Raw genomic sequence first — 26,687 nt, 5'->3', positions numbered from 1 at the left:
GCTTAGCTTGGCTGGTTTTGCCAGTGACTCCCTTGCACTTTGCAGATTCTGGATATAGATTTCCCTTAAGACTGGTTGTCTGCAGAATAGGGGAAACAAACCAGCACCCCCATAAATCAGCAGAGGTCACTGCCAAGAGCTTTGTACTCTTGCTGTCCCTGGCAATGATAAACTCATTGCATTTGGGAAATGGCCAAAGACCCTGAGTCCAATCTGAATTCTCATTCCCAGAAAAATCTCAGCTCTCTGTTTACCCACCCCGTTTACTGTCTTTGTGTTTCCTAGACAAAGCTGGCAAGGAGGAAAGAACACAGTTCCATAACTGGGTCATCAAAGGCTGCCTTTTGTTGCTTGGGGGAGGAGTTGTGGGGCAGGAGAGAGTCACAGGTCCCTAGGCTGTGGGCAAGAGAGGTCCAGGCCAGAGGGAGGCTGAGGCCATGGGCTGTGCACGGGGTGTGGGAGATCTGCAGAGGTTCTCAGATTCTCTTTTTCTCACCGGCACCTTGAATCTGCTATTATTGCTTTGGTTAGTTTGCCCTCGAAGGATGGTTGAGGTTATAATGGTGGTCAAGGGCTAGCAGTGGGATTGGCGTGGTAAGAGCACCTCACAGGATGCATCCCCCAATAGGCTGTGTCCTTATCCCCTTATCTTTCTCCCCACACCATCCTCACCTTGGTACCTGGCTTTGGAGTTGGCCACATGACATGAAGAAGATGAGAGTGGTGCCCAGGCTGTTCCTCTGACCCACATGACCTCTGCTGCCCTTTCCCCCTTGCCCCTTGATTGTCTTTCTCCTCTGATTGATCAGACCCTCCCTCCCCGCAATTCCCACAGAATTAGGAGACCTATTTCTGTCTGTCTACTCAGATCTTTCCACCTTGATGAGAGTCTTTCTGGTTGATAGACCACCATTCCCTGCTTGTAGCAGGACAGGTCATCCCCAGCCACACCCATTCGTACCCTGTGCCTCTACTGCATCTCTGCAGCCCTTAGCTGAACTGGCTAAATGCATCCTTGTGCAAAGTCTATCTTGCCTAGCTGGAGCTAAGCTTTATGACAGTAGGGACTTATTTGTCTTATTCAGGCTGTTATCTCAGTGTCTGATGCAGTGCCCTGGCACCTAGTAAATGCTCGATAAATATTTGCCGGATATCATTTTGATTCCATGTTTAGGCATCTGCTTTATCCTGCTCTGTTTTGATGGACAAGTTCTTTCTCTTCATGAACCAGGCTTTTCCTCCCCACAATGAGTCTATAGAAACTAGCTGGATCAAAGGGGGAATTTGGTGCTGAGCCAGAAGAGCTGGCCAGGAAAGGTTTCCTCACTTCTCATGGGGCAGCAGAGGGGTACTATGAGATAATGACTGGGGATTTCAATTCCTTTGAGAAGTCAGAACAAGAGGCAGGGAACTGTTGCGTTGGAGAAGGGTCTGGAGAGGGTCCAGGCACTATGATAGGCCTTTCCAGATGACTCAGGAGCCACCTGGCTCTGTCAGCCAGAAAGAAGTAATGCCTGACACAAGGAGACAGTGTGTCATTTTTGCTCTCGACTAACATTTGTACCTAAGCTTTAAATGTTAGAACAGTTTGACCGGGTGTGGTGGCTCACGCCTGTAATCCCAGCACTTGGGAGGCCTAGGCAGGTGAATTACTTGAGGCCAGGGGTTCGAGACCAGCCTGGCCAACAGGGTGTGAAACAGTGTCTCTACTGAAAAATACATAAAAATTAGCCAGGCCTGGTGATACAGGCTTGTAATCCCAGCTACTTGGAGGCTGAGGCAGGAGGATTGCTTGAACTCATGAGGCAGAGATTGCAGTGAGCTGAAATCACACCACTGCATTCCAGCCCGGGGAACAGTGTAAAGACTCCATTAAAAAAATAAAAAATAAAATAAAATAAAAGTTAGAACAATGTAAAGAAACAACAAATGAAAGCAAAGACCAAGGATACCCCTCAGCCTGGGCTCCAAGACCATTAGGGATGGATGAGCCAAGATACTCATGCTACTCTGAACTGAGTGTAATCCTCACTCTCCTTCTGTGCAGAGAGCAGGAGTTTGATGCAATCATAAACCCAAACAAATATGTAGCCAGTAAACTTGCTGAACATTAAATTCAAACAGACATTTCAGTGAACGTGTATATTTGACTAACATCTGACCCTGTACTAGACACTATGCATCTAGAAAAGATAAACACATACTGTTCCTCAGGGCACTTAAACAAGAGTGGGCTGCATTTTTGTCTGAAATTTTCAGAAAAATACTTAGGGAAGTATGTTCCCACTAAGTGTGTTAAATCAGAATACGTCTGGACTATCCAAGTAGTCTCAGAACCAGGCCACTATTTGAGGTCAGGCATGGTGGCTCACGCCTATAATCCCAGTACTTTGGAAGGCTAAGGCAAGTGAATCACTTGAGGCCAGGAGTTCGAGACCAGCCTGGCCAACATGGCAAAACTTCGTCTCTACTAAAAATATAAAAATTAGCTAGGTGCGATGGTGTGTGCCTGTAATCCCAGCTACTCAGGGGGCTGAGACATGAGAATCACTTGAACCCAGGAGGCGGAGGTTGCCGTGAACTGAGATCGCACCACCGCACTGCAGCCTGAGTGACAGAGTGAGACTTTGTCTCACAAGAAAAAAAAAGAACCAAGCCACTATTTAATTTCATTTGAGTACTTCCAGTGGGTTTATTCACTTTGTAAAAAAACACAAATGGAAGGTTTGCGGCAACCCTGCGTCAAACAAGTCTGTCAGCACCATTTTTCCAATAGCCTGTGCTCATTCTTTGTCTATGTCACAATTTGGTGATTCTTGTAACATCAAGCTTTTTTACTATTATTATATTTTTATGGTTGTCTCTGATTGGTGATCTTCAATGCTACTATTTTAATTGCCCTGGGGGTGCCCACCTGCACCTGTATGAGACAGTGAACTTCGATACATGTTGTGTGTGTTTGTTTTTTGACTGCTCTACCAACCAGCCATTCCCCCATCTCTTTCCCACTCGTTGGGTCTCTCTATTCCCTGAAATGACAACAATATTGAAAGAAGCAGGGATGACCAATATTGAAACTGGGCTGATTAATAACTCTGCAGTGGTCTCTAAGTGTTCAAGCAGGAGGAACGTCTCTAACTTTAAATTAAAAACTAGAAATGATTACACTTAGTGAGGAAGGCATGTTGAAAGCCAAGATAGGCCGAAAGCAAGTCCCTTAGTGCCAAACAGCCAAGTTGCGAATGCAAAGAAAAGGTTATTGAAGATTAAACATGCTACTCCAGTGAACACACAAATGATAAGAAAGCAAATAACCTTATTGCTGACATGGAGACAGTTTTAGTGGTCTGAATAGAAGATCAAATCAGCTGCAACATTTCCTTAAGCCAAAGCCTAATCCAGAGCAAGGACCTATCTCACTTCAATTCTATGAAGGCTGAAAGAGGTGAGGAAGCTGCAGAAAAGTTTGAAGCTCGCAGAGATTGTTTCATGTGGTTTACAAAAAGAAGCCAAGTCCGTAACATAAAAGTGCAAAGTGAAACAGCAAGTGCTGATGTAGAAGCTGCAGAAGATCTAGCTAAGATCAGTGATGAAGGTAGCTATGCTAAACAACAAATTTGCAATGTAGATTAAACAGCCTTATATTGGGAGAAGAGAAATTTAGGGTTTTCATAGCTAGAGAAGAGAAGTCAATGCCTGACTTAAAAGGTTCAAAGGACCAGCTGACTCTCCTGCTAGAGACTAATGCAGCTGGTGACTGTAAGTTGAAGCCAATGCTCATTTATTATTCTGAAAATCCTTCTTTTTTTTTTTAATTCTGAAAATCCTAGAGCCTTTAAGAATGATGCTAAATCTATTCTGCCTATGTTCTATACATGGAACAACAAAGTCTGGATGGCGGCACATCTGTTTGAAGCGTGGTTTACTGAATAAGGTCACTGTTGAGACCTACTGCTGAGGAAAAAATAATACTCCTTTCCATTGTTTATTGACAACGCACCACGCCATGCAAGAGCTGTGATGGAGAGATATAGGGAGATTAATGTTGTTTTCATGACTGCTAACAGAACATCCATTCTGTAGCCTATGGATCAAGAAGTAATTTCAACTTTTTAAATCTTATTATTTAAGAAATACATTTCATAAAGCTATAGCTGTCACAGAGAGTGATTCCTCTAATGCATTTAGGCAAAGTAAATCATGGTCCTTCTAGAAACAATTCACCATTCTGGATGCCGTTAAGAACATTTGTGTTTCATGGAAAGATGTAACACTTTTGACATTAATGGGAGTTGGGAAGAAGTTGATTCCAGCCCTCATGGATGACTTTGAGAACTTCAAGATCCCAGTGAAGAAAGTAACTGCATATGTGGTGGAAATAGCAAGAGAACTAGAATTAGAAATAGAGCCTGAAGATGTGACTGAATTGCTACAACCTCATGATCAAACTTTAATGAATGAAACGTTCCTTCCTATGGAAGAGTAAAAGAAAGTGGTTTCTTGAGATGGAATCTACTCCTAATGAAGATGCTGCAAACATTGTTGAGATGACAACAAAGAATTTAGAATATTACATCAACTTAGTTGATAAAGCAGCAGCAGGATTTGGCAGACTGCAGTTTTGAAAGAAGTTCTTATGTGGGTAAAATGCTATCAAACAGCATCACGTGCTACAGACAAATCTTTTGTGAAAGAGTCAATTGATGTAACAAACTTCATTGTCTTATTTTAAGAAATTGCCACAGTCACCCCAGCCTTCAGCAGTCACCACCTTAATCAGTCAGCATCCAACAATATCAAGACAAGACCCTCCCCCACCAAAATGATTATGACTTGCCAAAGGCTCAGTTGGTCCTTAGTATTTTAACAATAAAGTATTTTTTCACTAAGGTACATACCTCGGTTTTTTTAGACATAATGTTATTGCATACATACTCCATATAGTGTAATCATAACTTTTATGTGTACTGGGAAATCAGATATTTCTTATGAATTGCTTTATTGTGATGGTCTGGTGGTACCAAACCCACAATATCTCCAAGGTCTCCCTACATAAGTGAAGACGTGATATTTGTCTTTCTGTACCTGACTTATTTCACTTAACATCATATTCTCCAGGTTTATGCATGTTGTCACAAATGGATTTCCTTCTTTGCTAAGGCCAAATAGTATTCCATTACGCCTATATACCTCATTGCCTTTACCCATTTACCTGTTCATTGATGGACATATAGGTTGACTCCATATCTGGTCTACTGTGCTACTTTTCTTTTGTGCTAGGTAAGGAGTGAGTCTTGGTGAATCCTTGTCATTGCTCTGGCTTTTTCTGGCCAGGCGTCTCTCAAATATGTCCCCCAGCTGATGGGAAGTCTCTGCCTCCTCCTTCCATGCCTTCCCTGGAAAGAGCACCCAAGGAAGAGGCCTTTAATGACCAGTCCTACCTCTCAGCTGAGCCCTCTCTTCCTCCCTGACCAGCTCTCCATTCCCCCCACCACTAGGGCCCTGGTCTGGCTTCATGGGAAGAACAATCAGCATACATGGGGGAAGATACTTCCTCCACCGGGCCAGCCACTAACTAATAAGTCTGCCCTCCCTAATGAAAGCCAACCTCCCCCCTAAACACATTCTCTCCTGGAACAGCCAAGCTTTCCTGTGCAGCTAAGCTGAATTCCACTTCAATGGATAAATAAATAATCTTTCGTCCATTGACAAGACCCCTTTTCTAACGGACCAGGGTTTTCCTACCCTTGGTGAGGACAGATCTGTTTGGAAGGGACCACAAGACTCTAGGAACTAGCTGGAAATTATTTTCCAAGGCCAGAATGTATAATAAATGCCCCTGTGAGCTGAGGAGAAGAGGTCGCACCTTGCTGCAGTACCTGCCCCTCCTGGGTGTTAGTTACATGTCCTGTGATGTGTAAGTTCTTGTTGCCAAGAACTCCTTCCAGAACGAGTTGGTGGCCCTGAAATACACAAACTGATCCAACTGCATTATTGCCTGTTTTTGTTGTTGTTATACTTTAAGTTCTGGGGTACGTGTGCAGAACGTGCAGGTTTGTTACATAGGTATGCACATACCATGAAGGTTTGCTGCATCCATTACCCCATCATCTACATTAGATATTTCTTCTAATGCTATCCCTCTCCTGGCCTCCAACCTGCTTCTCTCCCTCCCCTAGCCCCTCAACCCTGACAGGCCCCAGCGTGTGATGTTCTGTGTGTTCTCATTGTTAACACCCACTTATGAGTGAGAACGTGCGGTGTTTGGTTTTCTGTTCTTGTGTCAGTTTGCTGAGAATAATGGTTTCCAGCTTTATCCATTTCCCTGCAAAGGACATGAACTCATCCTTTTTTATGGCTGCATGGTATTCCATGGCATATACGTGCCACATTTTCTTTATCCAATCTATCATTGATAGGCATTTGGGTTGGTTCCAAGTCTTTGCTATTGTGAACAGTGCCACAGTAAACGTACGTGTGCATGTGTCTTTATAATAGAATGATTTATAATCCTTTGGGTATATATGCAGTAATGGGATTGCTGGGTCAAATGGTATTTCTATTTCCAGATCCTTGAAGAATAGCCACACTGTCTTCCACAGTGGTTGAACTGATTTACACTCCCACCAACAGTGTAAAAGTGTTCCCATTTTTCCACATCCTCTCCAGCATCTGTTGTCTCCTGATTTTTTAATGATCACCATTCTAACTGGTGTGAGATGGTATCTCAATGTGGTTTTGATCTGCATTTCTCTAATGACTAGTGATGATGAGCTTTTTTTCATATGTTTGTTAGCTGCATAAATGTCTTCTTTTGAGAAATGTCTGTTCATATCCTTTGCCTACTTTTTGGTGGTTTTTTCTTGTAAATTTGTTTAAGTTCTTTGCAGATTCTATATATTAGCCCTTTGTCAGATGGATAGATTACAAAAATTTTTTCCCATTCTATTGATTGCTGATTCATGCTAATGATAGTTTCTTTTGCTGTGCACATGCTCTTAAGTTTAATTAGATCCCATTTGTCTATTTTGGCTTTTGTTGCCATTGCTTTTGGCATTTTAGTCATGAAGTCCTTGCCCATGCCTGTGTACTGAATGGTATTGCCTAGATTTTCTTCCAGGGTTTTTATGGTGTTAGGTCTTATGTTTAAATCTTTAATCCATCTGGAGTTAATTTTTTTATAGGGTGTGAGGAAGAGATCCAGTTTCAGCTTTTTGCATATGGCTAGCCAGTTTTCTCAACACCATTTATTAAATAGGGAATCCTTTCCCCACTGCTTGTTTTTGTCAGGTTTGTCAAAGATCACATGGTTGTAGATGTGTGGCATTATTTCTGAGGCCTCTGTTCTGTTCCATTGGTCTATATCTCTGTTTTTGTACCAGTACCATGCTGTTTTGATTACTGTAGCCTTGCAGTATAGTTTGAAGTCAGGTAGCGTGATGCTTCCAGCTTTGTTCTTTTAACTTAGAATTGACTTGGCTATGCAGGCTCTCTTTTGGTTCCATATGAAGTTTAAGGTGGTTTTTTCCAATTTTGTGAAGAAAGTCAATGGTAGCTTGATGGGGATAGCACTGAAACTATAAATTACTTTGGGCAGTATGGTCATTTTCATGATATTGATTCTTCCTAACCATGAGCATGGAAAGTTTTTCCATCTGTTTGTTTCCTCTCTTATTTCCTTGAGAAGTAGTATGTTATCCTTGAAGAGGTCCTTCATATCCCTTTTTAGAAAATCCCTAGGTATCTTATTCTTTTTGTAGCAATTGTCAGTGGAAGTTCACTCATGATTTGGCTCTCTGTTTGTCTGTTACTGGTGTTTGGAATGCTTGTGATTCTTGCACATTGATTTTGTATCCTGAGACTTTTCTGAAGTTGCTTATCAGCTTAAGGAGATTTTGGGCTGAGACGATGGGGTCTTCTAAATATACAATCATGTGGTCTGCAAATAGAGACAATTTGACTTCCTCTTTTCCTAACGGAATACTCCTTATTTCTTTTTCTTGCCTGATTACCCTAGCCAGAACTTCCAATACTATGTTGAATAAGAGAAGTGAGAGAGAGCATCTTTGTCTTGTGCCAGTTTTCAAAAGGAATGCTTCCCGTGTTTGCCTATTCAATATGATATTGGCTGTGGGTTTGTCATAAATAACTTATTATTTTGAGATATGTTCCATCAATACCTACTTTGAGAGTTTTTAGCATAAAGGGCTGTTGAATTTTTGTCAAAGGCCTTCTCTGCATCTATTGAGATAATCATGTAGTTTTTGTCTTTGGTTCTGTTTATGTGATGGATTACGTTTATAGATTTGCATATGTCAAACCAGCCTTGCATCCCAGGGATGAAGCTGACTTGATCATGATGGATAAGCTTTTTGATGTGCTGTTGGATTTGGCTTGCCAGTATTTTATTTAGGATTTTCACATCAATGTTCATCATTTTCTTTCTTAGTTGTGTCTCTGCCAGGTTTTTGGTATCAGGATGATGTTGGTCTCATAAAATGAGTTAGGGAGGATTCCCTCTTTTTGTATTGTTTGGAATAGTTTCAGAAGGAATGGTATCAGCTCCTTTTGTACCTCTGGTAGAATTCAGCTGTGAACCAGTCTGGTTCTAGACCTTTTTTTGGTTGGTAGGCTATTAATTGCTGCCTCTATTTCAGACCTTGCTATTGGTCTATTCAGGGATTCGACTTCTTCCTGGTTTAGTCTTGGGAGGATGTAAGTGTTCAGGAATTTCTTCATTTCTTCTAGATTTACTGGTTTATTGGCATAGAAGTGTTTATAGTAATCTCTGACGATAGTTTGTATTTTTGTGGGATTGGTGGTGATGTTGCCTTTATCATGTTTTATTGCATCTATTTGATTCTTCTCTCTTTTCTCCTTTATTAGTCTGGTTTGCGGTCTATCTATTTTGTTGATCTTTTCAAAAAAAAACCAGCTCCTGGATTTAGTGATTTTTCAAAGGATTTTTTTGTGTCGTTATCTTCTTCAGTTGTGCTCTGATCTTAGTTATTTCTTGTCTTCTGCTAGGTTTTGAATTTGTTTGATCTTGCTCCTCTGGTTCTTTTAGTTGTGACATTAGGATGTCAATTTTAAATCTTTCCTCAATTCTCTTGTGGGCATTTAGTGCCATAAATGTTCCTCTACACACTGCTTTAAATGTGCCCCAGAGATCCCGGTATGTTGTGCCTTTGTTCTCATTGGTTTTAAAGAACATCTTTATTTCTGCCTTCATTTCATTATTTATCCAGTAGTCATTCAGGAGCAGGTTGTTCAGTTTCCATGTAGTTGTGTGGTTTTGAGTGAGTTTCTTAATCCTGAATTCTAATTTGATTGCACTGTGGTCTGAGAGACTGTCATGATTTCCATTCTTTTTACATTTGCTGAGGAGTGTTTTACTTCCAATTACGTGGTCAATTTTAGAATAAGTGCGATGTGGTGCTGAGAAGAATGTATATTCTGTGGACTTGCGGTGGAGAGTTCTGTAGATGTCTATTAGGTCCACTTGGTACAGAGCTGAGTTCAAGTCGTGGATATCCTTGTTAATTTTCTGTCTCGTTGATCTGTCCAATATTGACAGTGGGGTTAAAGTCTCCCACTATTATTGTGTGGGAGTCTAAGTCTCTTTGTACATCATTAAGAACTTGCTTTATGTCTCTGGGTGCTCCTGTACTGGGTGCATATATATTTAGGATAGTTAGCGCTTCTTGTTGCATTGATCCCTTTACCATTATGTAGTGCTCTTCTTTGTCTCTTTTTTTAATTTTTTATTGTTTTAATTGCATTTTAGGTTTTGGGGTACACGTGAAGAACATGTAAGATTGTTGCAGAGGTATACACATGACAGTGTGGTTTGCTGCCTTCCTCCCCATCACCTGTATCTGATATTTCTCCCCATGTTATCCCTCCCCAACACTCCACCCCCCATTGTCCCTCCCCTATTTTCCCCCCACAGACCCCAGTGTGTGATGCTCACCTCCCTGTGTCCATGTGTTCTCATTATTCAACACCCACCTATGACTGAGAACATGCGGTATTTGATTTTCTGTTCTTGTGTCAGTTTGCTGAGAATGCTGGTTTCCAGGTTCATCCATGTCCCTACAAAGGACACAAACTCATCGTTTTTGATGGCTGCATAGTATTCCATGGTGTATATGTGCCACATTTTCCCTGTCCAGTCTATCATCGATGGGCATTTGGGTTGGTTTCAAGTCTTTGCTATTGTAAACAGTGCCGCAGTGAACATTTGTGTGCATGTGTCCTTATAATAGAACGATTTATAATCCTTTGGCTATATACCCAGTAATGAGATTGCTGGGTATATACCCAGTAAATGGAATTTCTATTTCTAGGTCCTTGAGGAATCACCACACTGTCTTCCACAATGGTTGAACTAATTTACACTCCCACCAACACTGCAAAAGTGTTCCTGTTTCTCCACATTCTCTCCAGCATCTGTTGTCTCCAGATTTTTTAATCATCACCATTCTAACTGGCATGAAATGGTACCTCAACATAGTGTTGATTTGCATTTCTCTAATGACCAGTGATGATGAGCATTTTTTCGTATGTTTGTTGGCTTCATGTATGTCTTCTTTTGTAAAGTGTCTGTTCATATCCTTCACCCACTTTTGAATGGGCTTGTTTTTTTTCTTGTAAACCTGTTTTAGTTCTTTGTAGATTCTGGATATCAGCCCCTTGTCAGATGGGTAGATTGCAAAAATTGTTTCCCATTCTGTTGGTTGCCAATTAACTCTACTGACTGTTTCTTTTGCTGTGCAGAAGCTGTAGAGTTGCATTAGGTCCCATTTGTCTATTTTGTCTTTTGTTCCCAATGCTCTTGGTGTTTTAGTCATGAAGTCCTTGCCTATGCCTATGTCCTGAATGGTTTTGCCTAGATTTTCTTCCAGGGTTTTTATGGTGTTAGGTCTTATGTTTAAGTCTTTAATCCATCTGGAGTTAATTTTAGTGTAAGGTTTCAGGAAGGGGTCCAGTTTCTGCTTTCTGCACATGGCTAGCCAGTTTTCCCAACACCATTTATTAAACAGGGAATCCTTTCCCCATCACTTGTTTTTGTGAGGTTTGTCAAAGATCAGATGCTTGTAGATGTGTGACATTTCCTCTGAGGCCTCTGTTCTGTTCCATTGGTCTATATCTCTGTTTTGGTATCAGTACCATGCTGTTTTGATTACTATAGCCTTGTAGTATAGTTTGAAGTCAGGTAGTGTGATGCCTCCAGCTTTGTTATTTTTGCTTAGAATTGACTTGGCCATGCGGACTCTCTTTTGGTTTCATATGAAGTTTAAGGTGGTTTTTTCCAGTTCTGTGAAGAAGGTCATTGGTAACTTGATGGGGATAGCATTGAATCTGTAAATTACTTTGGGCAGTATGGCCATTTTCACGATATTGATTCTTCCTAACCATGATCATGGAATGTTTCTCCATCTGTTTTTGTCCTCTCTCATTTTGTTGAGCAGCGGATTGTAGTTCTCCTTAAAGAGGTCCTTTATATTCTTTGTCAGTTGTATTCCTAGGTATTTTATTCTCTTTGTAGCAATTGCGAATGGCAGTTCATTCTTGATTTGGCTCTCTTTAAGTCTGTTACTGGTGTATAGAAATGCTTGTGATTTTTGAACATTGATTTTGTATCCTGAGACTTTTCTGAAGTTGCTTATCAGTTGCAGGAGATTTTGGGCTGAGACAATGGGGTCTTCTAGATATGCAATCATGTCGTATGCAAATAGAGACAATTTGACTTCCTCCGTTCCTAACTGAATACCCTTTATTTCTTTTTCTTGCCTGATTGCTCTGGCTAGAACTTCCAATACTATATTGAATACAAGTGGTGAGAGAGAGCATCCTTGTCTAGTGCCAGATTTCAAAGGGAATGCTTTGAAATTTCAAAAGGGAATTCAGTATGATACTGGCTGTGGGTTTGTCATAAATATCTTTTATTATTTTGAGATACTTTCCATCAATACCTAGTTTATTAAAAGTTTTTAGCATAAAGGGCTGTTGAATTTTGTCAAAGGCCTTCTCTGCATCTATTGAGATAATCATGTGGTTTTTGTCTTTGGTTCTGTTTATAGACTTGCGTATGTTGAACCAGCCTTGCACCCCTGGAATGAAGCCTCCTTGATCATGGGAGATAAGCTTTTCGATGTGCTGTTGCAACTGGTTTTCCAGCATTTTATTGAAGATTTTTGCATCTGTGTTCATCATGGATATTGGCCTGAAGTTTTCTTTTCTTGCTGAGTCTCCGCTGGGTTTTGGTGTCAGGATGATGTTGGGCTCATAAAATGATTTGGGGAGGATTCCTTCTTTTTGGATTGTTTGGAATAGTTTCAGAAGGAGTGGTACCAGCTCCTCTATGTCTGGTAGAATTCAGCTGTGAACCTATCTGGACCTGGGCTTTTTTGGGGTGGTAGACTGTTGATTGCTGCCTCAACTTCAGCCCTTGTTATTGGTCTATTCAGGGTTTTGACTTCTTGGTTTAGGCTTGGGAGGATGCGAATGTCCAAAATTTATCCATTTCTTCCAAGTTTACTAGTTTATGTGCCTAGATTTGTTTGTAATAATCTCTGATGATGGTTTGTATTTCTGTGGAATCTGTGGTGATATCCCCTTTATCATTTTTTATTGCATCTATTTGATTATTATTTTCTTTTTTATTAATCTGGCTAGTGGTCTATTTTGTTGATCTTTTCAAAAAATCATCTCCTGGATTTATTGATTTTTTGCAGGGTTTTTTGTGTCTCTATCTCCTTCCGTTCTGCTCTGCTCTTAGTTATTTCTTGTCTTCTGCTAGGTTTTGAGGTTTTTTTAATCTTGCTCCTCTAGCTTTCAATTTTGACAATAGTGTGTAGATTTTAGATCTTTCCTTGCTTCTCATGTGGGCATTTATTGCTATACATTTTCCTCTAGACCAGGCATCCCCAAACTTTTTACACAGGGGGCCAGTTCACTGTCCCTCAGACCATTGGAGGGCTGCCACATACTGTGCTTCTCTCACTGACCACCAATGAAAGAGGTGCCCCTTCCTGAAGTGTGGCGGGGGGCTGGATAAATGGCCTTAGGGGGCTGCAATTTGGGGATGCCTGCTCTAGACACTGCTTTAAATATGTCCCAGAGATTCTGGTACTTTGTGTCTTCATTCTCATTGGTTTTGAAGAACATCTTTATATCTGCCTTCATTTCATTGTTTATCCAGTCAGCATTCAAGAGCCAGTTGTTCAGTTTCTATGAAGCTGTGTGGTTCTGAGTTAGTTTCTGAATTCTGAGTTCCAACTTGATTGCACTGTGGTTTGAGAGACACTTTATTATGATTTCCATGCTTTTGCATTTGCTGAGGAGTGATTTACATCCAATTATGTGGTCAGTTTTAGAGTAGGTGTGATGTGGTGCTGAGAAGAATGTATATTCTGTGGATTTGGGGTGGAGAGTTCTGTAAATGTCTGTTAGGTTTGCTTGGTCCAGGTCTGAGTTCAAGTCCTGGATATCCTTGTTAATTTCCTGTCTCATTGATCTGTCTAATATTGACAGTGGAGTGTTAAATTCTCCCACTATTATTGTGTGGGAGTCTAAGTCTCTTTGTAAGTCATTAAGAACTTGCTTTATGTATCTGGGTGCTCCTGTATTGGGTGCATATATATTTAGGATCATTAGCTCTTCTTGCTGCATTGATCCTTTTACCATTATGTAATGTCCTCCTTTGTCTCTTTTGATCTTTGTTGGTTTAAAGTCTATTTTATCAGATACTAGGATTGCAACTCCTGCTTTTTTCTGCTCTCCATGTGCTTGGTAAATCTTCCTCCATCCCTTTATTTTGAACCTTTGTGTATCTTTGCATGTGAGATGGGTTTCCTGGATACAGCACACCAATGGTTGTTGGCTTTTTATCCAATTTGCCAGTCTGTGTCTTTTGATTCAGGCATTTAGCCCATTTACATTTAGGATTAATATTGTTATGTGTGAATTTTATCCTGCCATTTTGATGCTAGCTGGCTGTTTTGCCCATTAGTTGATGCAGTTTCTTCATTGTGTCAATGCTCTTTACCATTTGTTATGTTTTTGGAGTGGCTGGTACTCCTTGTTCCTTTCTATGTTTAGTGCTTCTTTCAGGAGCTCTTGTAAAGCAGGCCTGGTGGTGATGAATCTCTGAGTAATCACTTGTTGGGAAAGGATTTTATTTTTCCTTCACTTATGAAGCTTAGTTTGGCTGGATATGAAATTCTGGGTTGAAAGTTCTTTTCTTTAAGGATGTTGAATATTGGCCCCCACTCTCTTCTGGCTTGTAGGGTTTCTGCTGAGAGATTTGCTGTGAGTCTGATGGGCTTCCCTTTGTGGGTAACCTGACCTTTCTTTCTCGCTGCCCTCAGCATTTTTTCCTTCATTTCAACCCTGATGAATCTGACGATTATGTGTCTAGGGGTTGCTCTCCTCGAAGGATATCTTTGTGGTGTTCTCTGTATTTCCTGGACTTGAATATTGGCCTGCTTTGCTAGGTTGGGAAGTCTTCCTGGATAATATCCTGAAGAGTGTTTTTCAGCTTGGATTCATTCTCTTAGTCACATTCGGGTACACCTATCAAACATAGATTAGGTCTTTTCACATACTTCTATATTTCTTGGAGACTTTATTCATTTCTTTTTACCCTTTTTTCTCCAATCTTGACTTCTCACTTTATTTCATTGAGTTGATCTTCTACCTCTGATATCCTTTCTTCTCCTTGGTCAGTTTGGCTATTTAAAGTTGTGTATGCTTCATGAAGTTCTGGTGTTGTGTTTTTCAGCTTCATCAATTCATTTATATTCCTCTCTAAGCTGTTTATTCTCATTAGCATTTCATCAAACCTGTTTTCAAGGTTTAGTTTCTTTGCATTGGGTTAGAACATGTTCCCTTAGCTCAGAGAAGTTTCTTATTACCCCCCTTCTGAAGCCTGTTTCTGTCAGTTCATCAGACTCATTCTCCATCCAGCCTTGTTCCCTTGCTGGTGAGGAGTTGTGATCCCTTGGAGGAGGAGAGGCATTCTGGTTTTGGGCGTTTTCATCCTTTTTGCACTGGTTTCTTCCCATCTTTGTGGATTTATTTACCTGTCGTCTTTGTAGTTATTGACTTTCAGATGGGGTCTCTGAGCGGATGTCCAGTTTGTTGATGATGAAGTTATTTCTTTCTATTTCTTAGTTTTCCTTCTAACAGTCAGGCCCCTCTGCTGTAGGACTGCTGGAGGTCCACTCCAGGCCCTGCTTGCCTGGGGATCACCTGCAGCAGCTGCAGAACAGTAAGGGTTGCTGCCAGTTTCTTCTTCTGCTATCTTTGTTCCAGAAGGATACCCACCAGATGTCAGTGTGAGCTCTCCTTTATGAGGTGACTCTTTGGATATACAGGGGGGTCAGGGAGCTGCATGAGGAGACAGTCTGTCCTTTATAGGAGCTCAAGTGCTGAGCTGTGAGCTCCGTTGTTCCATTCAGAGCTGCTGGGCAGGTACATTTAAGTCTGCTACAGCAGAACTCATAAACGCCTTTTTTGTCCCTAGGTGCTCTGTCCCAGGAAGGTAGGACTTTATTTAAAGTTTTTGTTGTGCTGCTGTCTTTTTTCAGGGCTGCTCTGACCAGCCAAGAGGCAGCCTGGTCACAGTCTGCCTGCAGAGGCTTTGCTGAGCTGCTGTGGGCTCTGCCCAGCTGCTGTGTGAACTTCCCTGCGGTCCTGTTTATAGGGGTATAGTTAGAACTGCCTCGGCAATGGAGGCCCGCCTCTGTAATGGCAGACTGTCTCTGCAATGGTGGACTGCCTTGGCAATGGCGGGCTACCTCAGCAATGGTGGACTACCTCAGTAGTGGTGGACTGCCTCGGTAATGGCAGTCTGCCTCAGTAATGGCAGACTGTCTCTGTAATGGCAAACTGCTTCAGTAATGGCAGATTGCCTCGGTAATGGCAGACTGCGTCAGTAATGGTAGACTGCCTTGGTAGTGGTGGACTGCCTCAATAATGGTGGACGCCCCTCCCCCACAGAGCTGGACTGTCCCGGGTTCAGCTGTGCTTGCTGTGAAACTCTCAATCCAGAGCATTTCGGATTGCTGTTTTGTGTGGGGGTGGGACTGGCTGAGCCTGATCACCTGGCTCCCTGCCTCAGAATTCTTTCTTTTTCCTCAGTTGAACAGGCAACTCTGTCCCCTAGATGTCCCAATCACCAGTTGAAACGGTGTGCGGATTTATATGATTTCTTGTGTGTAGACGCACTGCCCTGGCTGAAACAGCTGCTGGAGACTCGTGGTGCTTTTTCGCCAGGCAATCTCCTGGCCTAGCTCCCGGTTTCAGTGCCACTTTTTTCAGTTGAACAGGCGACTCTGTCTCCCAGGTGTTCCAGTCACCAGTTGAAAAGGCACCCGGATTTGTGTGAGATTTTCTGCAGAGACCCACTGCACCAGCTGAAACAGCCACACTGGGGGCTCATGGTGCTTTTTTGCCCAGGAATCTCCTCGCCTGGCTCCCTGTTTCAGTCCCCTTTTTTTCAGCTGAATGGGCGACTCTGTCTCCCAGATGTTCCAGTCACCCATTGAAAAGGCGCCCAGATCTGTGTGATTTACCGAGCAGCGACCCACTGCACTGGCTGAAACAGCTGCGCTGGAGATTCGTGGCACGTTTTGGTCCAGGAATCTCCTGGCCTGGCTTCCTGTTTCAGTCCCCTTTTTTTTTCTTTTTCTTTCTTTTTTTTTTTTTTAAGTTGAATGGGCAACTCTATCTCCCAGGCATTCCACTTGCCTGTTGAAAAGGTGCTGGGATCTGTATGGTTTCCTGTGCGGTGACCCACTGTGCCAGCTGAAACAGCCATGATGAAGATTCATGGCACTTTTTCACCTGGGAATCTCCTGGCCTGGCTCCCTGTTTCAGTCCCCTTTTTATCAGTTGAACATGCAACTCTGTCTCCCAGGCACTCCAATCACCAGCTAAAACGGCACCCAGACCCGTGTATTTTGTGCAGAGACCCACTGCACTGGCCAAAACAGCCACCCTGATGACCCATGGGGCTCCTCCACCCAAGAATCTCCTGGTCTTTGGGCAATAAAAATCCATCTGGAAATGCAGTGTCCACTCACCCTCCATGCTCTTGCTGAGAGCTGCACCTAATCGGCCATCTTGGATCCCTCCCTGTATGATGTTACTGCCTTTGTCTGTTGATCTGTTTCATCAGAGACTAGGATTGCAACCCCTGCTTTTTTTTTTTTTTTTTTTTTTTTTTTGCTCTCCATTTGCTTGGTAAATCTTCCTCCATCCCTTTATTTTGAGCCCATGTGTGTATTTGCACATGAGTTGGGTCTCATGAATGTAGCACACTAAGGGGTCTTGACTCTATCCAATTTGCCAATCTGTGTCATTTGATTGGGGCATTTAGCCCATTTACATTTAGGGTTAATATTGTTATGTGTGAATTGATCCTACCAAATTGATGCTAGCTGGTTGTTTTGCCTGTGAGTTGATGCAGTTTCTTCATAGTGTCGATGCTCTTTACAATTTGGTATGTTTTTGCAGTGGCTGGTATTGGTTGTTCCTTTCCATGTTTAGTGCTTCCTTCAGGAGCTCTTATAAGGCAGGCCTGGTGGTGATGAAATCTCTCAGCAGTTGCTTGTCCATAAAGAATTTTATTTCTCCTTCACTTATCAAGCTTAGTTTGGCTGGATATGAAATTCTGGGTTGAAAGTTCTTTTCTTTAAGGATGTTGACTGTTGGCCCCCACTCTCTTCAGGATTATAGGGTTTCTGCTGAGAGATCCGCTGTGAGTCTAATTGGCTTCCCTTTGTGAGTAACCCGACCTTTCTCTCTGGCTGCCTTTAGCCTTTTTTCCTTCATATCCACCCTGGTGAATCTGATGACTATGTGTCTTGGGGTTGCTCTCCTTGAAGGATATCTTTGTGGTGTTCTCTGTATTTCCGGAATTTGAATGTTGGCCTGCCTTGCTAGGGTGGGAAAGTTCACCTGCATAATATCCTGAAGAGTGTTTTCCAGCTTGGTTTCATTTTTCCTGTCATTTTCAGGTACACTGATCAAACGTAGATTTGGTCTTTTCACATGCCATTGTTCATGGAGACTTTGTTCATTTCTTTTCACTTTTTTTCCTCTAATCTTGCCTTCTCACCTTATTTCATTGAGTTGATCTTCAATCTCTAATATCCTCTCTTCTGCTTAAATGATTTGGCTGTCGACACTTGTGCATGCTTCACGAAGTTCTCGTGCTGTGTTTTTCAGCTCCATGAAGTCATTTATGTTCTTCTCTATGCTGGTTATTCTAGTTAGCATTTCATCTAACCTTTTTTCAAGGTTCTTAGCTTCCTTGTATTGGGTTAGAACATGCTCCTTTAGCTCGGAGAAGTTTGTTATTATGCACTTTCTGAAGCCTGCTTCTGTCAATTCATCAAATTCATTCTCCATCCAGTTTTGTTCCCTTGCTGGTGAGCAGTTGTGATTCCTTGGAGGAGAATAGGCATTCTGGGTTTTGGAGGTTTCAGCCCTTTGGCACTGGTTTCTTCCCATCTTCATGGATTTATGTACCTTTGGTCTTTGCAGTTGCTGACCTTTGGATGGGGTCTCTGAGTGGACTTTTCTGTTGATGTTGAACCTATTTCTTTCTGTTAGTTTTCCTTCTAACAGGCCCCTCTGCTGCAGGTCTGCTGGAGTTTGCTGGAGGTTCACTCCAGAAACTGCTTGCCTGGGAATCACCTGTGGGGGCTGCAGAACAGCAAAGATTGCTGCCTGTTCCTTCCTCTGGAAGCTTCCTCCCAGAAGGGTACCTGCCAGATGTCAGCTTGAGCTCTCCTGTATGAGGTGTCTACCAGTCAGGATACACGGGGGTCAGGGAGCCACTTATGGAGGCAGTCTGTCCTTTATTGGAGCTTGAGCACTGTGCTGGGAGATCCATTGCTCCCTTCAGAGCTACCAGGCAGGGATGTTTAAGTCTGCTGAAGTTGAAGCCACAACCACCCCTTTTCCCTGGTGCTCTGTCCCAGGAAGGTGGGTGTTTTATTTATAAAATAAATAAAACAGCCCTGACAGCCTGCTGCATTTTTTCACAGATGCCCTGCCCAGCAAGATGGGAGTCTAGTGACTGTCTGCCTGCAGAGGCCTTGCTGAGCTGCTGTGGGCTCCACCCAGTTATTGTGTAAACTTCCCAGGGACTTTGCCTACATAGGCAAGGTGAAAACCGCCTACCAGAGCCTCAGCAATGGTGGACCCCCTCCCTCTACTGAGCTCGAATGTCCCAGGTCGAGCTGCTGTGCTGGCTGCAAGAATTTCAAGCCAGTGGATCTTAGCTTGCTGCTCTTCATGGAGGTGGGACCTGCCAAGCCAGATCTCTAGGCTCCCTGGCTTCAGCCCCCTTTATCAGGGGAATGATTGATAGGTTCTGTCTCACTGACGTTCCAGGTGCTACTGGGATATGAGAAAAAACAAAAACAAAAAAAACACTGCAGCTAAAATGGCCACCCAGTTTTGTGCTGGAAACCTGGGGCACGGGTGTTGCAAGCACCAGAGGGAATCTCCTGGTCTGTGGGTTGTGAAGACCGAAGACCATGGAAAAAGCACAGTATCTGAGCCGGAGTGCCAGAGTGTCGGGAAAAGTCCCTAATGGCTTCCCTTGGCTAGAAGAGGGAGTTCTCCAGCCCCTTGTGTTTCCCGGGTGAGGTGACGCCCCACCCTGCTTTGGCTCACCCTCTTGGGCTGCACCCACTGTCTAACCAGTCCCAATGAGATGAACCTGGAACCTCAGTTGGAAATGCAGAGATCACTCGCCTTCTACATCCCTCTCTGGAAACTGCGCTTTGGAGTTGTTCCTATTCAGCCATCTTGGTAGAAATCCCAGTTGCCTGGTTTTTTTGTTTGTTTTTTTGTGTGTTTGGGGTTTTTTTTGTTTTTTTCAGTTAAACTTTTTGAGATACTACATATTGATTCTGATGCAGTTGTAAGAAATAATGTGCCATTTTCCCTAACAGCAACATCTTGCAAAACTATAGTACAGTATCACAGCCGTGTGATGGACATGGCTACAATCCCCTGACTTTATTCATAGCTGTCAACTTTACTTGTCCCCATGTATGTGTGCATTTAGTTCTATACCACTTTATCATGTGGGTTAAGACATGTCAAAATACAGAACCATTCAGTCACCACAAGGATACTTCCCGTTGCCTTTTATAACCATACCTCCCTCACTCCCTGTCCTCACTCATCTCTAACCCCAGCAACACTCATCTGTTCTTTATCTCTAATTTGTCATTTCAAGAATGTTACATACATGAAATATAGTTTATAATCTGGAGCGTGGCTTTTTCACTCATAATTCCCTTGAGATCATCCAAGCTGTTGGGTGTAAGAACAGTTTGTCCCTTCTCATTGCTGTGTCTGGTTGTAATCATTAAGCACCCCAACATGGCACCCAAGTCCAGTTACAAATCCCTTGGGATATGATTCTCAGGGATCTTTTATTTGTTTGGTGTGTCTGAGTTTGGGGGGTTGGGGGTGGAACATGCTGCAGGTTTTTCCAGGTACATGCAAACAGACCCAGGTTCCTTCGTCTCTTTCCCCCAAAGAGTGACTGACCCATTGGATTGTAATATTCTTTAGCACTGGCTGACAGCCCTTCCTTGTGTCTCCTTGTCGCCTTCCTCCCCAGGAGCACATCTACAAGCTGATGAAAAGTGACAGCTATGCCCGCTTCCTCCGGTCCAATGCTTACCAGGACTTGCTGCTGGCCAAGAAGAAGGTATCTCTGGGAAGGGCAGGCTTGCCCTTCTTAGCACTGTTTACTCTTGCCTGCTGCTTGCTGCTGGTTTGAAATGAGAATGTCACCCCTTGGGTTTTGTTGCCCCTTTTCTTCTTTCCCTTCTCTGTCTGCTCCCATTCTAATGGAAAACAGTTAGGATGGTCACCACCCCAACCCCACCACTAAGTCCAGGAGGGGACATCCTGCCTCCACATCCCTATTGCCTCTGTCTGCATGTCCCGCCCATGGCGGGGGCGGGTATGTGGGGTGACAAAATGCCAAGGCCACAGTGGCTCAGCACAGGAGCAAGGGGCTGACAGCAGCACCTGCAAAACCCTCAGGACACTGGAGAGAGCCCCTCACTGCAAAGTCCAGACCCCTCCCTTCAGACTTCTCTCCCTGACCAGCCTAGAGATGAAGATGAGGCCACGGTTGGGGCAGCTCCCTCACTGGACAGAAAGTCTTGTCGGTATCAAGAGCATGATCCAGTACCTGAAGTCATCCTGGGGTTTCTCCCTCGCGGACACCCCCTTCCTCTCCCTCACCTGCCCCACCGCGTTTTCTCTCTTAACCAAGAAGTACCTGCACCCAGCTCCTTCCTCCTCCTCTTCTTTAGAACTCAGCCATGGTTTCTTGCAGCCCGTGGAGTGATGCATTTGTGGTGCAGGGGTCCTCAGCATGCAGGGGAATAGGGTCCAGGAAGGGAATGGAGGGCAAAAGAGAGGGCTCTGGTTTTAGTCTGCCTGCCCACCCTCTGTGCTTTTCAGCTGATCTGAGCCCCATGTGTGGTTAAGTGTGGCTCAACTTGCATAAAACCCCACGACTTCTGTGCCATGCCACTTAAAAGCACATGCGTCCCTTTCTCCTCCCTCCTGGCTTCTCCGCGCCAGGCCCGAAGCACATGGTTGTCCACCCCACGCTCTCCTTTGGGCTGCCTTTCAGCCATGCAAGCCTTCTCTCTGTGTGCGTCACCCTCATGTGCCGGGATCCTGTCTGCGTATCTGGTAGGGACCACACAGCTCCAGAGTCCCAGAGAGCATTTGTACCCTGCTCTCCCACCCTTGCGTACCCCTGGGAAGAGGCCATAGTCAGAAAGGGAAGAGGAATTCTGGGGCATCCCAGTTGTCAACAGCTCAGCTCTCTGGGCTTCCTGCATCCCTCCCCGTCAGGTGTGGCTACCGTGACGGACAGTGTGGAGCTTGGCCTCCTGTCGACTCTCGCTGGAGGATGTCAATGGAGAGGCTCCTTTGGAGGAGGCCGACACCCCCAGACATGGCACTAATGCCCATTTTTTCTAAGAACTAGAGGAAAGAAAGGTTATAGGAACTTTGGATATCTGCAGCCCAGATCTCATGGGCAAAGGTCAAAGTAAGTTTTCCTTATTTTCTGTGGCTCAAGACACCTGACCTGATCACAATTTGGGGACATTTTAAGGCTCTAGCAGTGTGACCAATCTGGGCCTGTCTACATACCTCGAAGAGGAGAAGCTAGAGGCCATTCATTCTCCTTACGGGTTTCATCATGAAGGAAAAATGTACCCCAAACCATGCTGAGACCCTGGTGCCTGCAGATCCTACCTTCCAAGAAGAAAACCTCTCAGAGGAGGTCACCAGAGTGAGGAAGGAACAGGCAGCCTGCCTGGTAAAAGTTCCTTAGAATTATCCTCCCAGCTCCCGAAGTCAGGGATGTTCTTGAGACAGGAAACCTTTGCAGAAATCAACATTTCAATACCGAGGAGCTGCTTCCCAGAACAGTGACAAAACCTACTTCTATTTCTTCCTGAGAGTCTCCAGGTACGGATCTGATCTGTAACTCGGCACTTTCAGGTAGGCCTAGAGTATTCGTCTGATTTCAGGGATGGGCTCACTGTATCCAGGTCATAAAAGGTATGTGAGATTCACAACCTCCAGCGGAGAGAGGGGGAGTATGAATTGGCCTCATTTTTCTGCTGAGAACTGACCTGGACAGAGTCTTGAGGCACAGCCTCTTCTCTAATATTCTCAAAATCAATGATAGTCACATTGAAGAACCAGGTTCTCAGAGGGTAGGTGAGCTGAGTCCTGAGGGCTATTCTAGGAAACTGGTCCCAGTGATGGTTTTCCAGGTCAGCTCAGTGACCAGTGCAAGGCAGAGGAGCCCAAGTGAGCCAGACCAGCGGCCACCCTCTGTGAGCCGGAGGCCATGAGTGATAGACCGAGAATGGCGGCTGCAGGGCCAGGACTGGCCGGGCTTGAGCCAAATGCATGCCACCCAGGCTGGCCACAGGGTTAAAGCTGAGTCTTGCCCTCCCCAGAACAGAGACTTGGTATGGTAGCCGGGGTCAAGCATGAGTCTAGTGCAAAAGCCAGCCCAGCCCGACTCTCTGGTGGTGTGGTGTTTGTGTTGTGTTTTCCTTCTGCGACCTTGTGTCTGTCTTCTGGCAGCCGGCAGAGCTGACAAGGGGCCTGGCTGCCAAGGACGCCCCCGACTTCATCCACACAGACAGGCAGCTGTGTGTGAACTGTCCCCTCTGCTCTCAGCACACTCTCCAGACCCACAGACACCCGGCTGCCTCTTTAGCTCCCTCATTTTGGTTATTTGCTGGGTGTATGTGTGCGTCTATGTGAGTGTGTGCACCCTCTGAACTTCTCAGCCTCGGCCTCAGGACCCTGAAACAGGGCTCCAGGAGCCACTAGCAGGTATTTGGGCAGTCATTCTACTCTCCCGAAACCCCTGCAGGTAGGAAAGGCAGGGTGAAGGGAAGGTCAGGAGCACCCCACACCTCTTTTCCTCCTGTAGTGGAGGGGGGCTAGGCCTGGGAAGACAGTCAAGAGCTTTGCCTCTCCTCGCCCCTGTTCTGGGCTCCTCATCTAAGAGCTTCCCACAGTGGTTTCTGGGCTTCCTCTAGCCTGTCCTGCTCACATCTTGGCAGGTGTTATGTCACCTTTCGGATACGGAAAGAGTATTTTCTGTTTCTCAGAACAATCCCCATTGTCAAAAGACTCACTCTCTTCTGAGACCCAAGACCCTTTGTCCATGGCAAAGGCCCTGAGTGGACCCTCCTTGCTCTAAGGACACAGAAGGAGGGTCATTAGGAAGTCACTGAAGTTAGCAAACTTTCTGGCTGCCTCTGGGCAGGGAAATCCTCAAGAGAGAACAGTCTTAACCCAGACTCAGGGATGAGTAGATGACTTCACGTCCCCAGCAGCCACTTACTGACATCCCTCCCCTCCCACGCCCCGCTGGCCCCCAGAGCTAGTCTGTGGTGAGTCAGGACTTGGAGCCCCCAGGACCCCAGGGCCTCAGTACCACAGCCACCAGGACTCCTGCCTGTGGGCACGGCAGGTTGAAAGCAGCAGGCAAGCTGCTCAAACCCACCAACTGTGGTCCCGTGCAAAGTCGTGATGGCTTCTAATCCAAGCCCCGCAGCGCAGTTCACGGTCCCTGGGGAAGCAAACCCTCTTCTCTGCTCACTGCTCCAAGGAGGCAGCACCGTTTCTTGTGGGCTTCTGTCTTCTGTCTCTCCCGTTGACTCTTCCAGCGGTGCTGGCTGCTTCTCTTTTCCCATTTTTCACCCCATTTTGCTTTGGTTTTTGTTCTTCTTTAGCTGCGGCTGCTGCTGTTTGGAAACCATGTGTAAGCTGAAGATTTTTTTCCCTGTATTTTTCTCCCTACCTTTTTTTTTTTTTTTTTTTCCTAAAGCCAGAAAGTGAGCAAGGTCGTAGAACTTCCCTAGAAAAGTTCACTCGCAGTGTGGTAAGTTCAGCCGGTTTTCTTCCGTCCAGTTTTCTTTTGATTTTGATTTTTTTCTTTTTTTTCCTTTGGTGGTTGTTTCCTTTCGGGTGGGAGGGAGTCCAGTGCTTTCTCCCTCAACTCTGCCCTTTTCTTTTGCGAGTGTCTGCAGCTTCTATTCTAGGGATAAAAATGCAAAAAGAGCGAGCTGCTCCCTCTGCAGAAGGTGCACACTTGATCAGCCAGCCTCAGGCCTGGGCATTTGATCGTCGGTTCATGGCTTTGAGTGCCCTGCCGCCCTTGGAGTCGTGCAGCGTGTGCATCTTCTGCAGCAGCCCAGGGAGAAGCCATGGAACTATACCGTGAAATAAATTGGCTCAGAACCATAGCTCATTCAAAAAAAAAAAAAAAAAAAGCCAAATTTCCCTCTGTGAACCCTGGCAGTCACGCCGGTGTGGGTTGCGAGCTGACGTTGCTGTGTAGGCGGCTTTTGCTGTGTGCAGAAAGCGGCCGTGCTGCATGGGTCCCGGCGCTGCGGCCTAGCTGGCGTGTGTGTTAGTCGCGTCTGCATGAGTCCCCTCCAGCCCCCATCGGCCTCATGTTCACATCGGACGAGGGAGAGGAGGGCAGTAGCTGAATCCCTGTGCCGTGCAGGGTACTCCCAGGGGCAAGGTCTTCACAGCCTCCTCAGGCCTTGATTCTGACAGGGTGGGTCGAGATGGGCTTCAGGTTCCTACAGCTTCATGGTCCGCCCCTCCTGGACAGTCATAGAGCTCCCGCAGTGGTACGTAAAGACGGCCATGGCAACAGGTGGGAGTGGGGAGTCCGTGGCTCTTCCCTGGGCTGCATGGCTGAGACACTCTACCGTGCTTTGTAGAATATAACAGGCCAATCTCCTCTTTCCATGCTGGTCGCCCCAAGATGTGAACATCCAGCTCAGCGCCCAAGAAATAGTCAATCCCGCTTAATCACAGGGCCCTGCCTGTACCATGAACATCAAACCAGAGGGGACCAAGATCGCAACCAGGGAGCAGGGGTCCCACCCGGGGAACTGTCCACATTCCCTTCCCGAAGGGCGGCAGCCTGCTGATACTGACTGGCCTTTGTTCCACCTCTGCTGAAGAGGAAAGTCCTTGTAAAATCTGACTACTGTGTGACTGGTATGCGTATTTCATCCTTTTAAGATTAAAAAGTCTAAGGATCTCGGGTTGAAAGCAACCTAGTCACTGACCCGTCATAGTTAGATGCATTTTAAATGCCTTTAAACATTGTCTTCAATTTGCTACATGTAAACATCAAATAACTAGTAGGTGGCTATTAAAAATTGGTATTCATCCCTTCCCTTCCTCTGTCTTCCCTCTCCATGGCATTCCCTCGTGAGAAATCAGAAGGTACAGAATGCAAGGCCTGCAGCTGCCTGGCCTGTCTTCATGGCTGGTTTGCCGTGGCCTTGTGGCTCCGCACACTAAAAAGCTGCCACGGGCTGTCGGAGGCAAGGCCTCTGGGCCTTCTGTCCCCCATGATGGCCTGAGAGAAGGGGGTCCCATCTCTCTCTTTTGAGGCCTGGCTACTCTGTGGGATTTTGCTGACAAGCCAAGAGTGCCTGTGACTCTCAGGTACAAACTGTACAAAAGCAGAGCTGTGACAGCCCCCCAGAAGCTCTTCAGGGTGACCACACAGGCCGAGGGTGAGAGAGAGGAAACCGGGTACCTGAACAGGACATCCAGAAATCTTCACGCTGCTTTTCAAGAGAAGTGAGTATCAGGAAACGCAAGAATGGTCTCGCCGCAACTCTGTGAGGAACATTTATTGATTTCCCTTCATCCCAAAAGTGATGTTGGCTCAGTGGTTCTCCAAGGTCTGTTAGCAAAGCATTTGGAACAAGAAAGCAGCAGGTCACCCCCAAGTGTCTGAAGTGGACACATGGGGAACTGACAGAGCTTCAGGGCGAGCTGAAGGAGGCCGGAGGGTATGGATAAAGGCCCAACTGAAAAAAAAAAAAAATACCTAAATTCCCTGCTGTTCTTTTAAGAACAAGAGACTCAATAGGCGATGCATTTGGAATTTGGGTTTCCGTTGGTGGAGATGGATAGCCATTCATCCATGCTCCTCGTGCTCTTGGGGTGACACCATACCCCCACAAGATGTGGCTAAGTTTGGGGATATGGCCCACAGCTATGGAAGTTTAGGGATATGACCCATGTGTTGGCTCTCGGATTACTTAAGA

The 26,687-nt window shown here is 44.9% G+C and overlaps 1 protein-coding gene and 1 long non-coding RNA gene across 10 annotated transcripts in view; one reads left to right on the top strand and one right to left on the bottom strand.

The window, feature by feature from the left end:
* The window catches only part of RGS6 (regulator of G protein signaling 6), a 634,950-nt gene that overhangs the window by 587,866 nt on the left and 20,397 nt on the right, over positions 1-26,687 (top strand). For 5 of the 8 annotated variants that reach the window (XM_074393030.1, XM_074393031.1, XM_074393032.1 and 2 more), the window contains exons 16-17: positions 20,660-20,749; positions 24,431-25,823. In XM_074393030.1, coding sequence (XP_074249131.1) covers positions 20,660-20,749; positions 24,431-24,826 — 486 coding nt within the window. In that variant the 3' untranslated portion in view covers positions 24,827-25,823. Of the gene's footprint in view, positions 1-20,659; positions 20,750-24,430; positions 25,824-26,687 lie in introns of those variants that run through there. The other 3 variants (XM_039469182.2, XM_074393035.1, XM_074393036.1) reach the window with 2 other exon arrangements.
* LOC141583508 (uncharacterized) overlaps positions 1-26,687 on the bottom strand; it is a 32,554-nt gene that overhangs the window by 3,249 nt on the left and 2,618 nt on the right. For both annotated transcript variants that reach the window (XR_012516139.1, XR_012516140.1), the window contains exon 3: positions 26,171-26,447. This is a non-coding gene — a long non-coding RNA (uncharacterized LOC141583508). The remainder of the gene's footprint in view (positions 1-26,170; positions 26,448-26,687) is intronic.

This window comes from Saimiri boliviensis, chromosome 2 (assembly GCF_048565385.1).
Source record: "Saimiri boliviensis isolate mSaiBol1 chromosome 2, mSaiBol1.pri, whole genome shotgun sequence".
Taxonomy (NCBI): domain Eukaryota; kingdom Metazoa; phylum Chordata; class Mammalia; order Primates; family Cebidae; genus Saimiri; species Saimiri boliviensis.
The sequence above is the reverse complement of the archived record's forward strand: the minus strand, read 5'-3'. Positions and strand labels throughout refer to the sequence as shown.